Source organism: Leucoraja erinacea, chromosome 19 (assembly GCF_028641065.1).
Source record: "Leucoraja erinacea ecotype New England chromosome 19, Leri_hhj_1, whole genome shotgun sequence".
In the NCBI taxonomy this organism is placed as follows: domain Eukaryota; kingdom Metazoa; phylum Chordata; class Chondrichthyes; order Rajiformes; family Rajidae; genus Leucoraja; species Leucoraja erinaceus.
The window spans coordinates 10,723,100-10,741,818 of record NC_073395.1 but is presented as its reverse complement, the minus strand read 5'-3'; the positions used below and the strand labels follow the sequence as shown (position 1 = coordinate 10,741,818).

At 46.1% G+C, this 18,719-nt stretch overlaps 1 protein-coding gene across 1 annotated transcript in view; it reads right to left on the bottom strand.

Moving 5' to 3' along the window:
- The window catches only part of LOC129706207 (sortilin-like), a 97,016-nt gene extending 79,285 nt beyond the window's left edge, over positions 1-17,731 (bottom strand). Inside the window, exon 1 of the mRNA XM_055650270.1 lies at positions 17,309-17,731. Coding sequence (XP_055506245.1) covers positions 17,309-17,554 — 246 coding nt within the window. The 5' untranslated portion in view covers positions 17,555-17,731. The remainder of the gene's footprint in view (positions 1-17,308) is intronic.
- Between the last annotated feature and the right edge of the window lie 988 nt (positions 17,732-18,719).

The window sequence follows — 18,719 nt, the reverse complement described above, 5'->3', positions numbered from 1 at the left end:
AGGCGTAGTTGAGCTGGGGTTGGTGCTTCTTCTCCACACTGGCTGTGGGCCTGGGCTGCTGGTATCGTTGGTCTGGGGTGGCCCCGGACATCTCCAGCCACCCCCCAGGCGGGGATGGGACATTCAGAGGGTGGGAAGAAACGGGGTGGTCCAGTGGCGGTTCGACAGCGCTTGCGGCGCCGGGGACCCGGGTTCTATCCTGGCTACGGATGAGGCGCAGGTCCGTGTGCGGGTTCTAACCTGTCTCCCACATATCTGCCCTCTCTCTCTCTCTCTCTCTCTCTCTCTCGCTGTTACATCCCACTCTCCTACTACCTGTTCCCTTGGGGGGGGGGGATGAGAGTTTTACACATAAATCATGAATAAAGATAAGAATTTATACCCAGTTTCATAAGCCAGCGCTTTGTTCGCTTTTTCTTTATGGTGAATGACCTTTGACAAATCCCACAATTCCTTGCGTTTTTCGGAATACCGAACTCGCTTATCACAACAGGGAAAATTATAAAATTGGTGGATAAGTAGAATTGGCCTATTTCCACATCTGTTCTGATGTGTGAAAATGGATAAAAAGCAGCTACCAATAAATCCAATAAAAAATGAAGGGAAATATATTCAATTGAAGAGTGGTTTGTATGTGGAATGTGCTACACAGGAAGTGGCCGAGTCAAATAGCTTAAATAGTTAAACGGTACGCGATAGTGCTACGATTTTTCATCAGCTCACTCCCCGTTCTCCTGTGCTACGAGTACATCAAGTTTCGTTCCAATCAGTAGTATATTGTAAAAGTTAGGGAGGTTTAAAAATCTTAATAACCGCGCGTGCGCAGATTGATCTCCTCTCCTGCCGCCCCAGCGCTGCGCGGATTGGTCTCTTCTCCTGTCACTCCATGGGACGGTCAACCCCTTCCTGCGCCATCGCGTCTTTACTGGAGCTGAGGATGGCCGGCGGAGGTCTCCAACTGGACACAATTTTCGGAGGGACCAAATGTGGCACGTCCTGGAGATGTCGCCAAGCAGAAAGCGGAGAGTCTGATCCCAGCAGAGGAGAGGGTCCAGCTCCCGCTGTGAGTCCAAAACACACCGCCAGCGCAACGTCCTGCAGCTCCAGCCCCTTCTCCTCTGGTATTCCTCGCTGGCTCCTGTCCCCCTCCCCGTGATACCCTCCTCTTCCCCCATGCCTCTTTCCCCGACTTTTCTCTGAGCTCTCCCCCCACCCCCACACCCCCCACCCCCCTCTCTACTCCCCACCCTCCCACACGCCTGCGCAGTCGTAGCTGCTGGTGTTTCCAGTCCGATCTGAGACCTGGCTTTAAGGGCGCCGACGGATGATGCTCCTCCGGGGAACGCAAGAAGGGAGAGGAGAGGCAACCTCGAGATCCTGGGGTGGGAGAGTGGGGGAGGAGAGGGGATAGAGGAAGAGGGTGTAGGGAGGGGAGAGGAGTTATGGAGGGAGGGAGGGAGGGAGGGAGTGACTGAGGGTAGGGAAAAGGAGAGGTGAGGGAGGCATTTGGGGAGGGTACGAGGAGAGGGAGGAGGTGAGGAGGGGGAGGAGGGGGAATAGAGGGAGAGTAGGGAGTATAGTGGAGTAGGGAGTGGGGAATAGAGGGAGAGGAGGGCAGTGGGGGAGGTGAGGAGTGGGGGATGTGGGGAATAGAGGGATAGGAGGGGGTAGGGAGGGGAGAGGAGTTATGGAGGGAGAGAGGGAGTGACTGACGGTAGGGGGGAAGGAGAGGGAAAGAGAGGTGAGGGATGGATTGGGGAGGGGAGGAGAAGTGAAAGATGAGGGAAGGTGAAGAGGAGGGGGAGAGAGTGCCAGGGATAAGGGGAAATTAGTTGTGCCTGTGTAGTTGGGGGCTATGGGCGAGTGGTGGAATATTGCATTGGGGGACCAAGCCCCCTGTGACCCACTTAATCTAGTAACAATTTAGAGGTATGTGGAAAGTTTAAGGCGAGTCAGATGAAACTGGAGAAGATTTATGGAATTTAAAAATCAAGACAGACTAGTTAAACTGGATAGCCTGTTTCTAAACAGTAGCCATCAGCAGAGAAAAGTGCAAGGTGTAGGAGCCATTAATACACACAATAAGCCTTCCAATTGTTTTCATATGTGACCTAGAGTAATGCAGCTACACCACTGTGATATAGGTAAAGTGTTTTCCCACTTAACACTTCAAACATGGTCACATTTATTTCTGACAAACAAAACTTGGGGGCTGCTTGTACAGCGAAAGACCTACCCATCATTATGACTGTAGTCAAATAAGGATGATTTATGTGTCTGGGTTTTGTTCTTAAATGCCTTCAGAATGTCAATGTAAACTACATTGTTACAGTAAAGCTGTTTGAATTGATCTCATCAGTTAGGATGTGCTCCCAGTGTAAATGTGTTATTCCATGGAAACATATGTCCTCACCCAAAACATGTAAATAAACTATGCAATTGTAACTACTAAAATTTCTTTCAATCAGCTTTTGTTATCTTTGTACCTATAGGGCATCGAAACATGATGTACTTTGATTTGAGAGAAAATGTTCCATTGTGATCCCTGTGTGTCTGCTTGCCCTGATTAAAAACCTACTGCATCAATGCTCCAGTCCGTGTGCTTCAGTTAAAGTCACCCTGTATGTTTTAAGCGATTCCATGTACGTTCTAATCAGCATGGAGATATGTAAATTAATAACCTCCCAAGGGTTCCAGGAAGATGTAACTAATATAAAAATCCCCGAGGGTTCCATACCTATTCGATCAACTCAGACATTGTTACTTTATTCTGTGAGATTGGAAACGTTGCTGTGAAACTGTTGGTCATCCAAGAGCAAAGAAGATTAAGCAGTGTGTTTAATATCATGATCGAATAAAAGGAAATTAAATGATTGATAATGAGAGGGTACAGATTTAAGGTCATTGTTGAAGGGCCAGAAGTGGAACAGTAAAATGGGATTTGACCTTGTTCCTTTTTTTATTCATTGTCCTCTAACCTCTCTTCATTTGGAATCTGTACTTATTCTTGAGTTCCAGAAAACAATTTGATAGGAAATTGACGGCATTTGTTATCTATGTTTCAAATCGAAACCTATTCCTTTTCTCCAGAGATGCAGTCAGACCCGCTGAGTTACTCCAGCATCTTATGTCTATCTTTCACGTAAGAAAAATAAAATACTCATCTTCTGACAGACACAGATAATGATAAAGCTAACAAAATGCCCCATTGCAGACGATGAAAGAAAAAGCAGCATACTTGGTTTTGTACCAAGATACAAGGTACATACATTATTTGTAACATGTACCAATTGGTACAGTGAAATGTGTGGTCACCATACAGACATACAAATAATAAAGAGCACATAGCACAAAGTCTTATCAGAAACATCTCCACACAGCGGGATCAAAGTTTCCCACTGTGAGGGAAGGCTCCAAAATTCAGTCCGCTATTGCCCTCCCGCGGTCGGGGGGCTCCCGAACCCCCGCTGTCGCCACTACGGGCGGCCCGATGTTCAGGCCCGCTCGCTGCGATGATGGAAGTCTGACGTTGGGACTGGAGGACATCCTCCGCGGCTTGGACATCCGAATCGGCCACCTCCTACCGGAGTCCACGTCTCCCGAAGTCCACAGGCCGCGCTAGGCAGAGATGCAACGCTGGCGGCCCTTGGCAAAGGGCCCCAGGACTCCGCGATGTTGAAGTCATCACTGGTCACGCTGGAAGCTCTGCAAACCACAGCTCCAATGTTGAAGCAGTAGGCCCAACACTCCGGAGCTTCAACGGTGATCCCAGGTAAGGCATCGTGTCCTCGCCAGCTAGTTTCCCACTTACCCTACCCCCCTCCCCCACATAGAAAAGCGAAATAAATCTCTAAAACATACTTGAAAACAGACTAAAATTTGTTTTAAAGATTGAAAAACAGACAGACTGTAGGCAGAGGCTGCCTTCAATGCGGCACCCCTAGTACTTCAGTTTATTGGAATACACTGGAATAGAGCTGCCATTGCAAAACATTGGGAAGAATCAAAAGCTTTATCGGAAAATCATCTCCACGCTAAGACCATGAGACGATAAAACATACGTGCAGAATTAGGCCATTCAGCCCATCGAGTCTATCTACCAACAAAATATCTATCTTGTCATATGGACATGAAGGCTTTGTAGTCAAAAGACTTTAAGATCGGATTACTTTGAATTTGTGAAGTAAACAACTCTTGTTCCTGTCTTGCAACTTTGTTTTGAAGTGTGTTGGAAGCTGATAGGAAGGAGTGTATTGGGCGTTGTTGTGACATCACACGATGGAACGAATCAAAAGGCAGAAAGGCAGCCGGACAGCGGACGGCAGGCGGCAGCCACACAGTTTTAATATATAACTAGATCAAGTGCAGACCCGTTGGGTCTGCTCCCCCAATGGTGTGATCCCCAACCCAATATTCCACCATGCACCCGTCTCCTCCAACGGAACTGAACCCGTTCCCAAATGTAAGATTCCAGCACTCCCCTGCCTCCCACAGCAGTGGATTTTTAAAAAATTCCAATTTCACCTCCCCTGCCCGCTGCAGCAGTTCCAATTGCAATACCAATTGGCCCTCCCCCTCCTGTTGAAGCACTTGCTGTGATATCCCATTGAGGTGAAAAGTTCAGAGTGTTCCTGTCTTGCAACTTTGTTTTGAAGTGTGTTGGAAGCTGATAGGAAGGAGTGTATTGGGCGTTGTGACATCACACGATGGAACGAATCAAAAGGCAGAAAGGCAGCCGGACGGCAGACGGCAGGCGGCAGCCACACAGTTTTAATATATAACTAGATCAAGTGCAGACCCGTTGGGTCTGCTCCCCCAATGGTGTGATCCCCAACCCAATATTCCACCATGCACCCGTCTCCTCCAACGGAACTGAACCCGTTCCCAAATGTAAGATTCCAGCACTCCCCTGCCTCCCTTAGCAGTGGATTTCAAAAAAATTCCAATTGCACCTCCCCTGCCTGCTGCAGCAGTTCCAATTGCAATACCATTTGGCCCTCCCCCTCCTGTTGAAGCACTTGCTGTGATATCCCATTGAGGTGAAAAGTTCAGAGTGTTCCTGTCTTGCAACTTTGTTTTGAAGTGTGTTGGAAGCTGATCGGAAGGATCAGCGAATCAAAAGGCAGAAAGGCAGAAAGGCAGCCGGCAGCCGGCAGCCGGACGGACGGCAGGCGGCGGCCACAGACTTTTATATAATAACTAGACCAAGTGCAGACCCGTTGGGTCTGCTCCCCCAATGGTGTGATTCCCCCAACCCAATATTCCACCATGCACCCGTCTCCTCCAATGGAACTGAAGCCGTTGCCAAATGTAAGTTTCCAGCACTCCCCTGCCTCCCTCAATTGCACCTCCCCTGCCTGCTGCAGCAGAGAAAAGTTCAGTGTTCCCGTCTTGCAACTTTGTTTCGAAGTGTGTTGGAAGCTGATAGGAAGGAGCAGCCGTCAACGAATCAAAAGGCAGGAAGGGATCCGTACTGCAGGCGGACGGATGGATTTGAGTTTTATATATTAACTAGACAAAGTGCAGACCCGTTGGGTCTGCTCCCCCAATGGTGTGATCCCCCAGCCCAATATTCCACCATGCACCCGTCTCCTCCAATGGAACTGAAGCCGTTCCCAAAAGTAAGATTCCAGCATTGCCCTGCCTCCCTCAGCAGTGGATTTAAAAAAAATCCAATGGCACCTCCCCTGCCTGCTGCAGCAGTGAAAAGTTCAGAATGTTCCTGTCTTGCAACTTTGTTTCGAAGTGTGTTGGAAGCTGACATGTAAATGGAGAAGCCAGTTAATTTTGAAATACTTGGGTGTGGAGGGGGGGGGAAGAAGGATTTGATTAAAAACGTGTACTTCAACACGACAAAATGAAATGAGGAGCGGATACTTAGAAAGAAAAGCGAAATCTCTACCGAAATGGAAAATATCTCGGAGATTGAGCGTCTGGATTGGGCGTGGCAATGAATCAAAGGAAGAAATGCAGCCGGCAGCCGTACATGCAAATGAATCCATTCCGATTGGACATCTGCGAGCATCGGCCATTCCGATTGGACATCTGCGAGTATCGGGCACGAATCGAAAGGCAGGAAGGGCGCCGGTCGGCAGTCGGTCGGATGGCCCCAGAGTTTTATAGATATACTAGACCAAGTGCAAACCCGTTGGGTCTGCTCCCCCAATGCTGTGATCCCCCAACCTAATATTCCACCATGCACCCGTCTCCTCCAACGGAACTGAACCCGTTCCCAAATGTAAGATTCCAGAACTCCCCTGCCTCCCTCAGCAGTGGATTGAAAAAAAATTCCAATTGCACCCCCCTGCCTGCTGCAGCAGTTCCAATTGCAGTACCAATTGACCCTCCCCCTCCTGTTGAAGCACTTGCTGTGATATCCCATTGAGGTGAAAAGTTCAGTGTTCCTGTCTTGCAACTTTGTTTTGAAGTGTGTTGGAAGCTGATAGGAAGGAGCATCCGTCAACGAATCAAAAGGAAGAAAGGCAGCCGGCAGCCGGACGGACGGACGGCAGGCGGCAGCCACAGACATTTATATAATAACTAGACCAAGTGCAGACCCGTTGGGTCTGCTCCCCCAATGGTGTGATCCCCCAACCCAATATTCCACCATGCACCCGTCTCCTCCATTGGAACTGAGCCCGTTCCCAAATGTAAGATTGCAGCCCTCCCCTGCCTGCTGCAGCAGTGAAAAGTTCAGTGTTCCTCTTTTGCAACTTTGTTTCGAAGTGTGTTGGAAGCTGACATGTAAATGGAGAAGCCTGTTTATTTTTGAAATACTTGGGGTGGGTAGGGGGGGGGGGAGAAGGATTTGATTAAAAACATGTACTTCAACACGACGAAATGAAATGAGGAGCGGATACTTAGAAAGAAAAGCAAAATCTCTACCGAAATGGAAAATATCTCGGAGATTGAGCATCTGGATTGGGCGTGGCAATGAATCAAAGGAAGAAATGCAGCCGGACGCCGTACTGCTGGCGGACAGACTGATTTGAGTTTTATATATATACTAGACCAAGTGCAGACCCGTTGGGTCTGCTCCCCCAATGGTGTGATCCCCCAACCCAATATTCCACCATGCACCCGTCTCGTCCATTGGAACTGAGCCCGTTCCCAAATGTAAGATTGCAGCCCTCCCCTGCCTGCTGCAGCAGTGAAAAGTTCAGTGTTCCTCTCTTGCAACTTTGTTTCGAAGTGTGTTGGAAGCTGACATGGAGAAGCCTGTTTATTTTTGAAATACTTGGGGGTGGGTGGGGGGGGGGGGGGGGGGGGGGGGGGAGAAGGATTTGATTAGAAACATGTACTTCAACACGACGAAATGAAATGAGGAGCGGATACTTAGAAAGAAAAGCGAAATCTCTACCGAAATGGAAAATATCTCGGAGATTGAGCGTCCGGTTTAGGAGTTGCGGAGCGTCAAAGGAAGAAACGCGCGGCGGACGCCGTACGGCGGCAGGCGGACTGATTTGAGTTTTAGATAGATAGATAGATAGATAGATAGATAGATAGATAGATAGATAGATAGATAGATAGATGGTTTAAAGTTGATCAAAGCTGGAATCAGTAGCTATAAAAAGGGAGAATAGACATTCAACCAAGAACCAGATGCTCTGGTGGGAAAGCAGCAAAGTTGGTTCTCTGGAAAGAAAGTGCCCAATGGCTTTAAGACCTGCAGCACAAACAGTATTTTAGTGGATACTAGACCAAGTGGCACCCGTTGGGTGCCTGTCACATGGGAGGGCTGGTCCCCAATTGCAATATTCCACTACTCACCCATAGCCCCCAACTGCGCTGGCGTGGCTGACGGGTTCCCGTTGTGACGCCAGAGATCACCCCCCATTGTGGCACGAGTCACAGCAACCCTCCCCAACTGCGCCTTGCCATCCCTCTTCCTACCCCTATCCTCCTCCAGTCTCCATCATTCTCTCTTACCCTCTCTCTTCACTCTCTTCTCCTCCTCCCCTCCTGCACTCCCTCCCCTCTCCCCTACCTTCATTCACTCCCTCCCTCTCTCCATAAATGCTCTCCCCTCCTTACACCCCTTCTCTCCCTCTATCTCTCTGTTCCCCCACTCCTCACCTCTCCCCTATCGCACTCCTCCACTAAACACAATGTTTAAATAACATATCTTCTCCCCTCCCCCACTCCCTCTGTCTCCTATCAACAATGTAACAAATCTCTCATTGTAATGGGTGGAACACTGTTGATGGACAGTTTATGTAAATGAGGTCCCATTGTGAAGTCATTGTCGGAGGAGTACTGCTCACGGGCAGTTTATATGAATGAGATTCTTTCTCAAACTGGATTTTGTAAAGTAAAACATGTGAATAACTTGTTCCAGGAGCATGTTGGCATACACATAGAATCACAAACAAGATGAGCGTTTTAGTAATAGTACTAGATCAACTGGGTCCCTGTTACACTGGAGGCCTGGTCCCCCAACGCAACCCATTCCCCAACGCAATATTCCACCACTCACCCGTTCCCCCAACACAACCCATTCCCCCAACGCAATATTCCACCACTCACCCATAGCCCCCAACATGTGCAGGGATGTATCCCCAAGCACGGCCTCCCCCTTCTCTTGCTTTGAGGTTTAAAAAAAATAATGTAATTGCCCCCTGTACCTTCTGTTCAGCTGCGGGGAGTGTTCTGTGGGGAGTGGGCTGTGGGGAGTGGGGAGTGGCAGCTGAGATCCCATTGTGATGTCATTGTTGGCTTGTGGAATGTTCACGGCAGCATATGTAAATGAATGCCATAGTGATTGGAGGACAGTGAGATGCCATTGTGACGTTGTACCTGGAAGCTGCTAGAAACCTCTCACTGCAGAGTCAGTCATTCTTCTCAAACTGGACTTTTTTTAAACTTTAAATATCAATAACGTGAAATATAACATCAAACGTGAAGAAACTTGATACTAACGACCACGGGAAAAAGTTCAGTAAGATTCTGCAAAAGTCTTTGCGTTATTGTAAACCGTTTTGGCGTAGTTCCTTGATCTCACAGACAGACAAACAAGACGATAGGTATGTAGATAGGTAGATAGGTAAATAGGTAGATTAGACATTTCCATGAAAGCCCTTAACTGATTATTAAAGTCCTTAACTTTAATCACAACAATATTAAAAGCACAACATTTACATAATGTACTTTCAAAACTATTTATTGAATAAATTGTATGGGAGTTGGGATGGTTGGAAATTACCATGCGGTATTATGCTAAGTTTTTGTGTGGTCTATTGTCTTTATGCCCTTCAAAATCTATCGTTGAATTTAGAAGAGAGTTACTGGAACAATGGCCGGCAAGAAAGGTTTATGAAGAGATTAGGCAATCCTTTTTAGAGACTGGGAGAGTGAGAAGGGTTTTTTCCTGTAACGAAGAAAGTTTTACAGGATGAGCTATTTTGTTAGGATAAACAGGGGACAAAATTCTGTTGCTTAGCAACTAAATAACTAAAGCAAATACACTGAAGTATTATATAGGCTGGTGACATATGCAAAGCAGAACACTTTGGCAAGCAACATTAGCTGGGTTTCTTATCTATTCAAATTCACCGGGAGATGTCACGCTGTGTTAGGAGTTATACTATTTCAGGATATAGGAGGTGTTGTTGAAACAAGAGATTGATTGTAGGAATATTCCGAGGACATCACAAAAACAAAGAATTAGAAACGGGAGTTGATTCTATAGTCCCTTGAGCATACTTTATCATTCAATAAGATCATGGCCAATCTGATCTCAGCTACAGTTCCACTTGTATTTAAATCAGCTCTCCATAACTGTCAAATCCCTATTAAATTAAAAATCTGGCAATAAATGTCAGCAATGGTTTCACATGCAGGAAGAAACTTATGTTCATCTCCAAAGACAGAGAAGCCAATGCTTTTAATTGGCTCAAGGAAACTACAAATAAAAGTAAATAACATTTCCCTTATCATCTACAGTTTAATACGCAATTATGTTAGTTATCCAAGTCTCTGTAAATATTATAGAGAATGACATTTCATGATTTACTGACTGGCGTTTTACAGCTAATGCCAAGAAATTATGAAACTTTAATATAATCTTCTTGGCACATTTCATCCTTCAGCAAATATTTAAGCAAAACCTTTACATTTGTAACTAATATGCGTTTAAAGAAACATATTGCCTCTGTGGGAGCACAGATGTTTTGATAGTACTGAAAGAAATGCACTGTAACGAACAAACCATGGCAACTAATTAGAATACAATAGAAATTAGAACATCCACTTATCCATCTACTGCTCTGACAATTTGTATTTGGTTCATGAATCACACTTGACTCTGCAGATGCAAGGCATCTATTAATCAGCAGATAATATTTTTTTCCTCAGAGTTGCTTCACATTTAAAAAAAACAAAATTAATATTTCTGCGCTTTCAGTAATTTTATAATGGATGGCATAACCGTAACAGAAAGACATTCTGAATCGGTTCCATCTTGTTAGTTTCATTGAAAACTGTTGCTTCCATTGATACATATCTGACATTCTGTGCTTGCCTTGGTGCTGTTATTTTGCTTCCCCAACTATTAGCCATGTATGCTCCCACTGAAGAAAACCATTAGCTTTGATCCCTTATGAAAAGTTCTCCTCACCTGTCACCAGTTGCATCACCCACCATAACTCATGCTGAGAAAGAACCAGAGCATTTGGAACTGTGGCACTTTATTCAAATGTGAACTGCATTTCAAACTCATATACTGTCCATTGGCAGAAATATATATTTCCATCAGACGGCACAGTGGCGCGGCGGTAGAGTTGCTGCCTTACAGCCCCAGAGACCCGGGTTCAATCCCAACTACGGTGGCTGTTGGTATGGAGTCTCCCTGTGATTGTGTGGGGTTTCTCCAGGTACTCCGGTTTCCTCCCACATTTCAAAGACTTGCAGATTTGCAGGTTAATTGGCATCTGTAAATTACCCCTAGTTTCCAGGATAGAACTAGTCTATGGGTGATCACTGGTCAGCATGGACTTGAAGGGCTGAAGGGCCTGCTTCCAGGCTGTATCTCTAAACTATTAAACTAAACAAATCTTTGTAACATTGTCCTCCTCGGTCCTACCTCAGTCCTTCTAATAGTCTACAAGAGGTGACAGCAGAGGGATGACTCCTCCCAATAGGCAATAAGCACATTAATGCAGATATGAACATGTTAACAAAATGTTAATTGTTTCTCTCATCATAAATACTGCTTGACCTCCTAAGTATTTTAAGCATTTTCTGGGGGGTTTTCAGATACACAGCATCTGCAGTTTTTTGCTTTCTTGTGTGTTTAAATATGTCCAATTTAACCTACTTCTCCAAATATTTCATTTCAAATGCCGACACATCCTAATCCTCCCAAGGTAGAATCTTTTTATTCAGTAGTTATCACCTTCAGCACCTATGCTATCTCTGCCGAAGTGGATACCATTACATCTTTCCTCATTATGCTTCATCTGCCAACTCACGTCATCTGTCCGTATTTGCAACCTGTTTGCATCCTCTTTACTACTCACATTCTCACTTCGTTTTCAGTTATTGATAAACTGAGCCACATTGTCAATGCAAACTTTGAATAATTGAGGTCTAAGCATAGAACCCTTTGCGAGTCTGATAGTCAAAACCTGCAAACCTGAGAAGACCCGTTTTATTTGTTTTCCATCTGTTAACCAAGTCTCAGTCAGTGCTATGGTATCACCACAATTCAATCTGCTCTAACTTTGTTCACCATCTTTTGGTTTGACCATATGAAAGGTATTCTGAAAATCAAATATAACAAGTTCTCTGATTCGCCCCATTTAGTCTCTGGGTAAATTTTCAAAGAACTCCAAAGCTTTCCATTGCACACACACATGTTCACTTTGCTCAATCCTGTAATGATTTTCTAGGTGTCTTGACAACGCATGATTTTAATGAATAATGACAATGTCCCTCCATCATCTCCAGCTTTGCAATCTCCCAACTACTCACAGCCTACTGCTACTTTCCCATAATCCAATGCGCAGATCGGTTCTGGAAGATCCTTTGTGTCAGCCTAATCCTGTTTTACCAATCTTGTGTCTTCCAACCTTGATTCTACATTTCCGCCCTTTGTCTAGGGGTATTAGGGAACACACTAACAGGTAGATATAATATGAGAAATGAAGCCTAGTAGTTGGAAATGAATCAGGATAGTTAGAATTCCATATTCATGGATGTCTAATTAACAGAATCCGGCAACAATAAGTAACTGAATTCGCTGATTAAGAACATTCCGACCTGAAAAAGCCCATATCTATATTACTAAAAGTCTGTTCTTGACCGGTTTTGGCCATCTGTGCTGCGATTTCCGAGAGAACGCTGCCACCTACAGCCGTAATTTTTGGCCACCTTGCTCAGAGCCCCCCTCCGCCGCGTGTGTGCCGAGGATTTTTCCCGTCTATGAAAAATGACAGAGATATTAATGATTTTACAAAATTCCCCATTCTCTCTGCTGCCCCTGCTGGCGGCAGGGGGAGGGACTATAAAACCAGGAAGTGTTTTGCCTCAATCAGTGTCTGCAAACTGGAGGAAGGCAGAGGGTCACGTTTCTCTGAGCTGTGAATAACACTGAACACGTCTACTCAAATGTAAGTGTCCTTAGTGGTTCTAAAACGCTTGCAGAATGTGTCTATTGGTTCTAAAATGTTTGCAAAAAGTGTTTATTGGTTCTAAAATGTTTGCAAAAAGTCTCTTTTGGTTCTACAATGCTTGCAGAATGTGTATTTTTTGGTTCTAAAATGTCTTTTAAGTTCTCTCCCCCCCCCCCCCGCTTTCCGCTCCCCCCCTCCCTCTCTCTCCCCCCTCTCCTCTCCTCCCTCTCTCCTCCCTCTCCCTCCCTCTCTCTCTCCCTCTCCTCCCCCCCCCCTCCCCCCCTCCCCCCCCCCCTCTCCCCCTCTCCTCCCCCCCTCCTCTCCCCCCCTCTTTTTCTCTCCCCCTCTCTCTTTCCCCCCCTCCCCTCCATCCCCTCCCCCCCACCATTCCTCCCCTAAACCCCCTCCCCTCCACACACCATTACCCCCTACCCCCTTCCCTCCACCCTCCCTCCCTGCTCCCCACCTCTCCCCCTCCCCCCTCAGCACCCTCTCTCTCCCCCCCCCCTCTCCTCCCCACCCTCTCTCTCCCCTCCTCCCCTAAACCCCATCCCCTCCACACCCCCCTACCCTCTTCCCTCCACCCTCCCCCTCCCTGCTCCCCACCTCACAGCACCCCCTCTCCTCCCCTACTCCCCCCACCTTTCCCCCCTCACCCACCCTCCCTCTTCTCCTCCTCTCCACCCCCCCTCTCCCTCTTTCTGTGTTGCTGTCTCTCTCTCTGCCCCTTCTCTCTCTGCCCTCACTCTCTACACCCCTCCCCCCGCCCTCTCTAGATGTGACCTCAAGTTGGGGCTATGCATCAGTAGATAGGGTGTTTATGGGGTAAAAGGAGCAAACTAATAATATTAATATAATATCAAGGGGGGTAATTAGCATGAGTGCAGAGGGGGGGTGGGGGGGGATAGTTAGTGTGTGTAACGCTGCATGCCGCCTCCCCCCCCCCCCCCCCCCCCCCCCCCCACACCGCACGTTGGGGGAACAGACCCAACGGGTCTGCACTTGGTCTAGTGTTTTCTATAACTCAGTATGCAAATGCACTAAATGTAATATCAATAGAAGTTTGCCTTTAGTGAGTAAGGAACACAAGTAAGGTGAAGGCAAAGGTGCAGCTTTATAATTAAAGAAGACACAATAGGATAAAAACACCTTGTTGGTTCAATAAATTAACGATGGTGAGTCCTAGATAATTTGGCTTATAAGATTTATATTTCATCTTAAAAGGAGCGCACTAAAACATAATCAAATGCATACATCTAACTAAAACATTTCTGGATGAAATTAAAATTAACAAGCATAGTTAATAATTTAATGTATTTATTTAATAAGTATTTATATTATGTGGGAAAGTATAGTTATGAATATAGATAGTGTTCTGTGCTCACATGAACATGAGTTCCAAAGGTTAGGGCCAGGAGTTACTACATCTCATCAGGCTTCGAAAGGAATTTAAAGCATGAGGCAGAATATCTAGTCATCATGCTCTCTGCAGGAACCAATTATATAGATAGGACTAAGAAGGAGGTTCTACCAAACGAGATTGAATAATTGGGGTCCAATTAAAAATGTCTTGGTTACTACCTAAGCCATGAGCAAACATTAAAAGGATCAACAAATTCAATGCAATGGTAAAAGATTACTTTATAAGAAATGGGATTTGCATTGTAGGGCACAATGCAATGATGAAATGTCGAACATTGGGGAAAGAGGGATTTACTCCAACAGGTTGAGCTTTACTTGAATCGAGCTGGGACCAATGGTCCATCAGACTGAATAACTAGGGCTACATGACTTAAACAATATGTTTGGGTGGGGGTGGGGATGGGGATTCAGGCGTGGAGAAATTAAGAAAATTAAAAAGAGAATTGTTTGTACACATTTACAATGACCTGGAGATGAACTGTTTTCTGTAATTAGAATCTGTTTTCTGTAATTGAATTTGAATATCGTCCAATCTAAAAGCACCATGTTACAAAATACGTTGAGCCACATCTAAGAAAAAAAAAATCTGCTAACAATATAATGGAACGACCAACAATGTTTTTAGTTTCCATATAACAAACGTGCAGGAACTTGATTTATATTATAATTACACACAAAGAGTAATCTAAATCTTTACAAAGCAGAGTATTATTTTTCAGTATATCTGAATATCAGTTTTAACGTGTAAGAAAGGTGTAATGAAATGATGGGGTTAATCTTTCCATTCCTCATGCCACTTCAGCTTATCCTCTGAGTGGTTAAGCTGTACAAAGAAATGAGGAAATGGGATCTTACAACACAGAAGAAGCCTGTTTATCCCATTGTGCCTGTGCAGCTCCTTGTTTTTGTACTTTTGTCCACCATCTCACCGCAGTATCATACTTCCACATTTTATCCTTAAACATGAGAATACCTCATCCTCAGATCGTTGTTCAACTTCCCTGAAAATTAAATGTAGAGCCAAATTCCACCACTTTATATGGGAAGATGACTGCAAATTTGTTACTCTCAATGGAAATGTTTGCCTGCATCTCCAGTCTAGATCCTTGGCCAATTACTTTGAACCTGTACTCGGTTGTTAGATCCATTTGCCAGAAGGAATAGTCTTTCACATTTTTCCCATAATTTCCAAGTCAAAACAAATCATGAATTCATAGTATCGAGCATGGAAACAGGCCCTTCGGCCCAACTTGCCCATGCAGACCAACATGCCCCATCTACCCAAGTCCCACCTGCCGGCATTTAGCCAAATCCTTTTAAACCTATCCTATCCATGTACTTGTCCAAATGTTTCTTTAACGTTGTGATGGTACCTGCTTCAACTACCTCCTTTGGCAGCTTGATCCATATACAGTACCCTTTGTGTAAAAAAGTTGTCCCTCAGGGTCCTATTAAATCTTGTGTATTTGTCTGTCTATGTGATGCTGCTGCAAGCAAGATTTTGAATGTACCTATACCTCACTGAACGTGCATATAATGGACAATAAACTCGACTGGGCTTGAAGTTTCTTGGTTTTATACATAGACTTTGAACAAAGGGATTTCATACTCTGAAGTTGTCAAACTTGATTTTGCCAAACCAATATTATCTACTCGATAATGCTATGCATGCCATAAACAACTTGGAGTGATTGGTTTCTACATTCTTGCTGTTATTAAGAGATTGTGCAATTGAGCCTCACTTTCATACATCATATAATGAAAACGTTCAAGCCATATGTTACTCCACGTATTAACACATTTTACAGTGAACTTTCCTAGAACTAGCAAATTAAGTTAAGTTGCACTACAATTCCTCACATATATCATCTGATCTTTAATGCAAAGTCCAGACTGTGGTACCTCAACAGGAAAATCCAGTTAATGCAAGAATGTTCTGAGAAACAAAACGATAACAACGGGCAAACTGCACTCAAATACATTTATAATTAGAATCATCTCGGAACAACGAGAGGTCGGCTACACAAGTCCCGGATCATGGCTGATCTGTGTCTCAACAAATTTTATCTGCCTTGGATCCATATATCTTAATATGATTGTCGAAATTAAAAAAATCTAATCAATAAGTTCAAACGTAACAGCTTATTGGTTGATAGGTGGAATTTAGTCAAATATGATACTACAACTTCTGTTTCTGCCTTAAAGGACATGCCTATCTTGGAAAGAAACATCCAGATCCTATGAAATAGAAACGCCGCACTCAATAATATAATCCCCCAATCTTTTCTCAGAGTACTATTTTACAAAATTCACAAGCTGGAACTCTGGAATATTAAAGCACAAAACGGAAAGTGTCGTCAAAATAAGATAAACTACACTTTGTGCTGGTAGATTCCGGAAACCACAAGAAGCGAGATACATGAGCAAGATCGAGATTAAGCAAAACTGTACTGCACTTTACTATTAAGGCAGACACATCGACAGCTGTGATCACCGGCTTTTGTTTAAAGCTGGCGTACATAAAACCGGATTTTAGCGTTTTACCATAAAACAGCGTTTTTTAAACCTCATTCGGTTCAATTTCATTTTGAAGTGTAACTTTATATCTGATAATTCCACCGTGATGTGTTTTGATCCCTGCTTTGGTGGTGGCTTTAACAGGTTGGATAAGGAACCCCGGCACCGATCAGCTTCCATGCAGAAGCCTTGACAGCGCTTGTCCACCTTGGAAAAGCACCTAAGATAGAAACAAAAAATTGGAGTAACTCAGCGGGGCAGGCAGTATCTCTGGAGAGAAGGAATGGGTGACGATTCTGGTCGAAACACTTCTTCAGACTATGAGTCAGGGGAGAGGGAGACTAAAGATATATGGAATGGTAAGATGTGTAAACTACAAAGGAGACGATGATCTGGGAAATGTAGAATTGATCATTGTTAGATGAGGGGAAGGTGACAACGAGCATACAATCAGCAAGATAGACACGAAAAACTCAAGCTGGATTAACTCAGCGGGTCAGACATCATCTCTGGAGAAAAGGACGAGGTGAAATTCGTGTCCAAATTCTGCTTCAGAAGAAGGATCTCGACACAAAACGTCCCCTATTATTTTTCTCCAGAGATGCTGTCTGACCCGCCGAGTTACTCCCAACTTTTTGTGTCTGTCTTCGGTTTAAAGCAACGTCTGCAGTTCCTTCCTACACAAACAATCCGCAAAGTGAATAACGAAAGGCACCTGACGGCACCATGGGGAGTGAGGGTGTGGAAGCCGAACTCACCTGATGGGTGTTTTGTCTCAGGGCGCCTTGATCGGAGGTGCCACTGCCACAGGGGTCTGCTTCACGGACGGTGAGGCGGGGGGAAGCATCTCTCCGCACCCGGGATGCGCCCCTCAAAGTTGCCAGCTGCTGGAAGATCTCCCGCCGGTGGGCCGGCAGTTCGGGGAAGTCTCTCTTATGGTCGCAGGACGCCCTCGGGCAGCCGAACAGGGCGATGGCCAGCAACCCCATCAGCACCGGAGCCATTCTCCTCCTCGTTAGCGCAAAAAACCCCAAAAGAGTGGAAGAAGCTTGAAAAGAAAACGGGGAAGTGCTTGGCAGTGAAGGGGGCGGGGTGGTCGGGTGGGCGGGCCCGGTGCTGAGGCGCTGGGAGGCCGCCAGCAGCCGTTGCTAGGCTGCCGCTCGCCCGCCCGCCCTCCCGTTGCTAGGGCGTGAGGTGAATGAAAAGCTGCCGCCGCGCACCTGTCATCTGGCGGCTGTGCGCAAGCGCAAGCGCACCTACCTGTCACTGCCCCGCCTCCTAGTTGTGGCCCCGCCCCTGGTTATGGCCGCAACTACTGACCATGACCACGCCCCTTAGCCAGACCCCGCCCCTGGTCGCGGCCACGCCTCCTGTTCACAGCCCCATCCATGGTCACCCACCCTCTGGCATTGACCACGCTCCTCAGCAATGACAAAGCCACCTGGCAATGACCCCCGTGGCCACGTCCCCTGGCATGCCCCCAGTCGGTAGAGGGGACTGACCCCTTCAATACCAGCTCTCCCCACACAGCCCTGCCCTCATTCAGCCATCTCCCTCCCCGGGCCCTGCCGTACACCAGTCCTGCCCTATATCGGCCATCCTCCCCCCTTGTGCTGCACCTCCCCTCCTCACCCCTTACCAGCACTGTCCTACACTAGCCCTGCCCCTATCCAGCTCCCCCTTGCCTTACACAAGCCCAGCCCAACATCAGACATCCCCCCTCTTGCCCTACACCAGGCCTACTCTTCACCAGCCATCACCCCAGCCCTATGCCAAACCTAACCTTTACCAGCCATCCCCCCTTGCCCCCACACCAGTGCTCCCATACACCAGCCCCGACCCTGCCCAAATCCGACCCAACCATACCATGCCCACGCATTCTTCCCCAACGCTCTAACCATCCCCACACCTCCCTATAAACATCTGTCCCCAAATCTCCTCTCCAAACCCAACTACTGCCCAGTTCGTACAAGCTTTCCTCCAGCTGCACACACTTCCATTTATATGCCCCAACCTCCCTCGGCCTTCTCTCACTCCAAACCCTATAATCCCATCTACTTTTGCCACCCCTCTCCTCCCAAGTCCCCAAACCCAATTCCCTCATAGTCCACTCTTTCTCCCGCTGCTTATTGTCTCTCCCCACACACTCTTTGTCCCTTTATCTCTCCT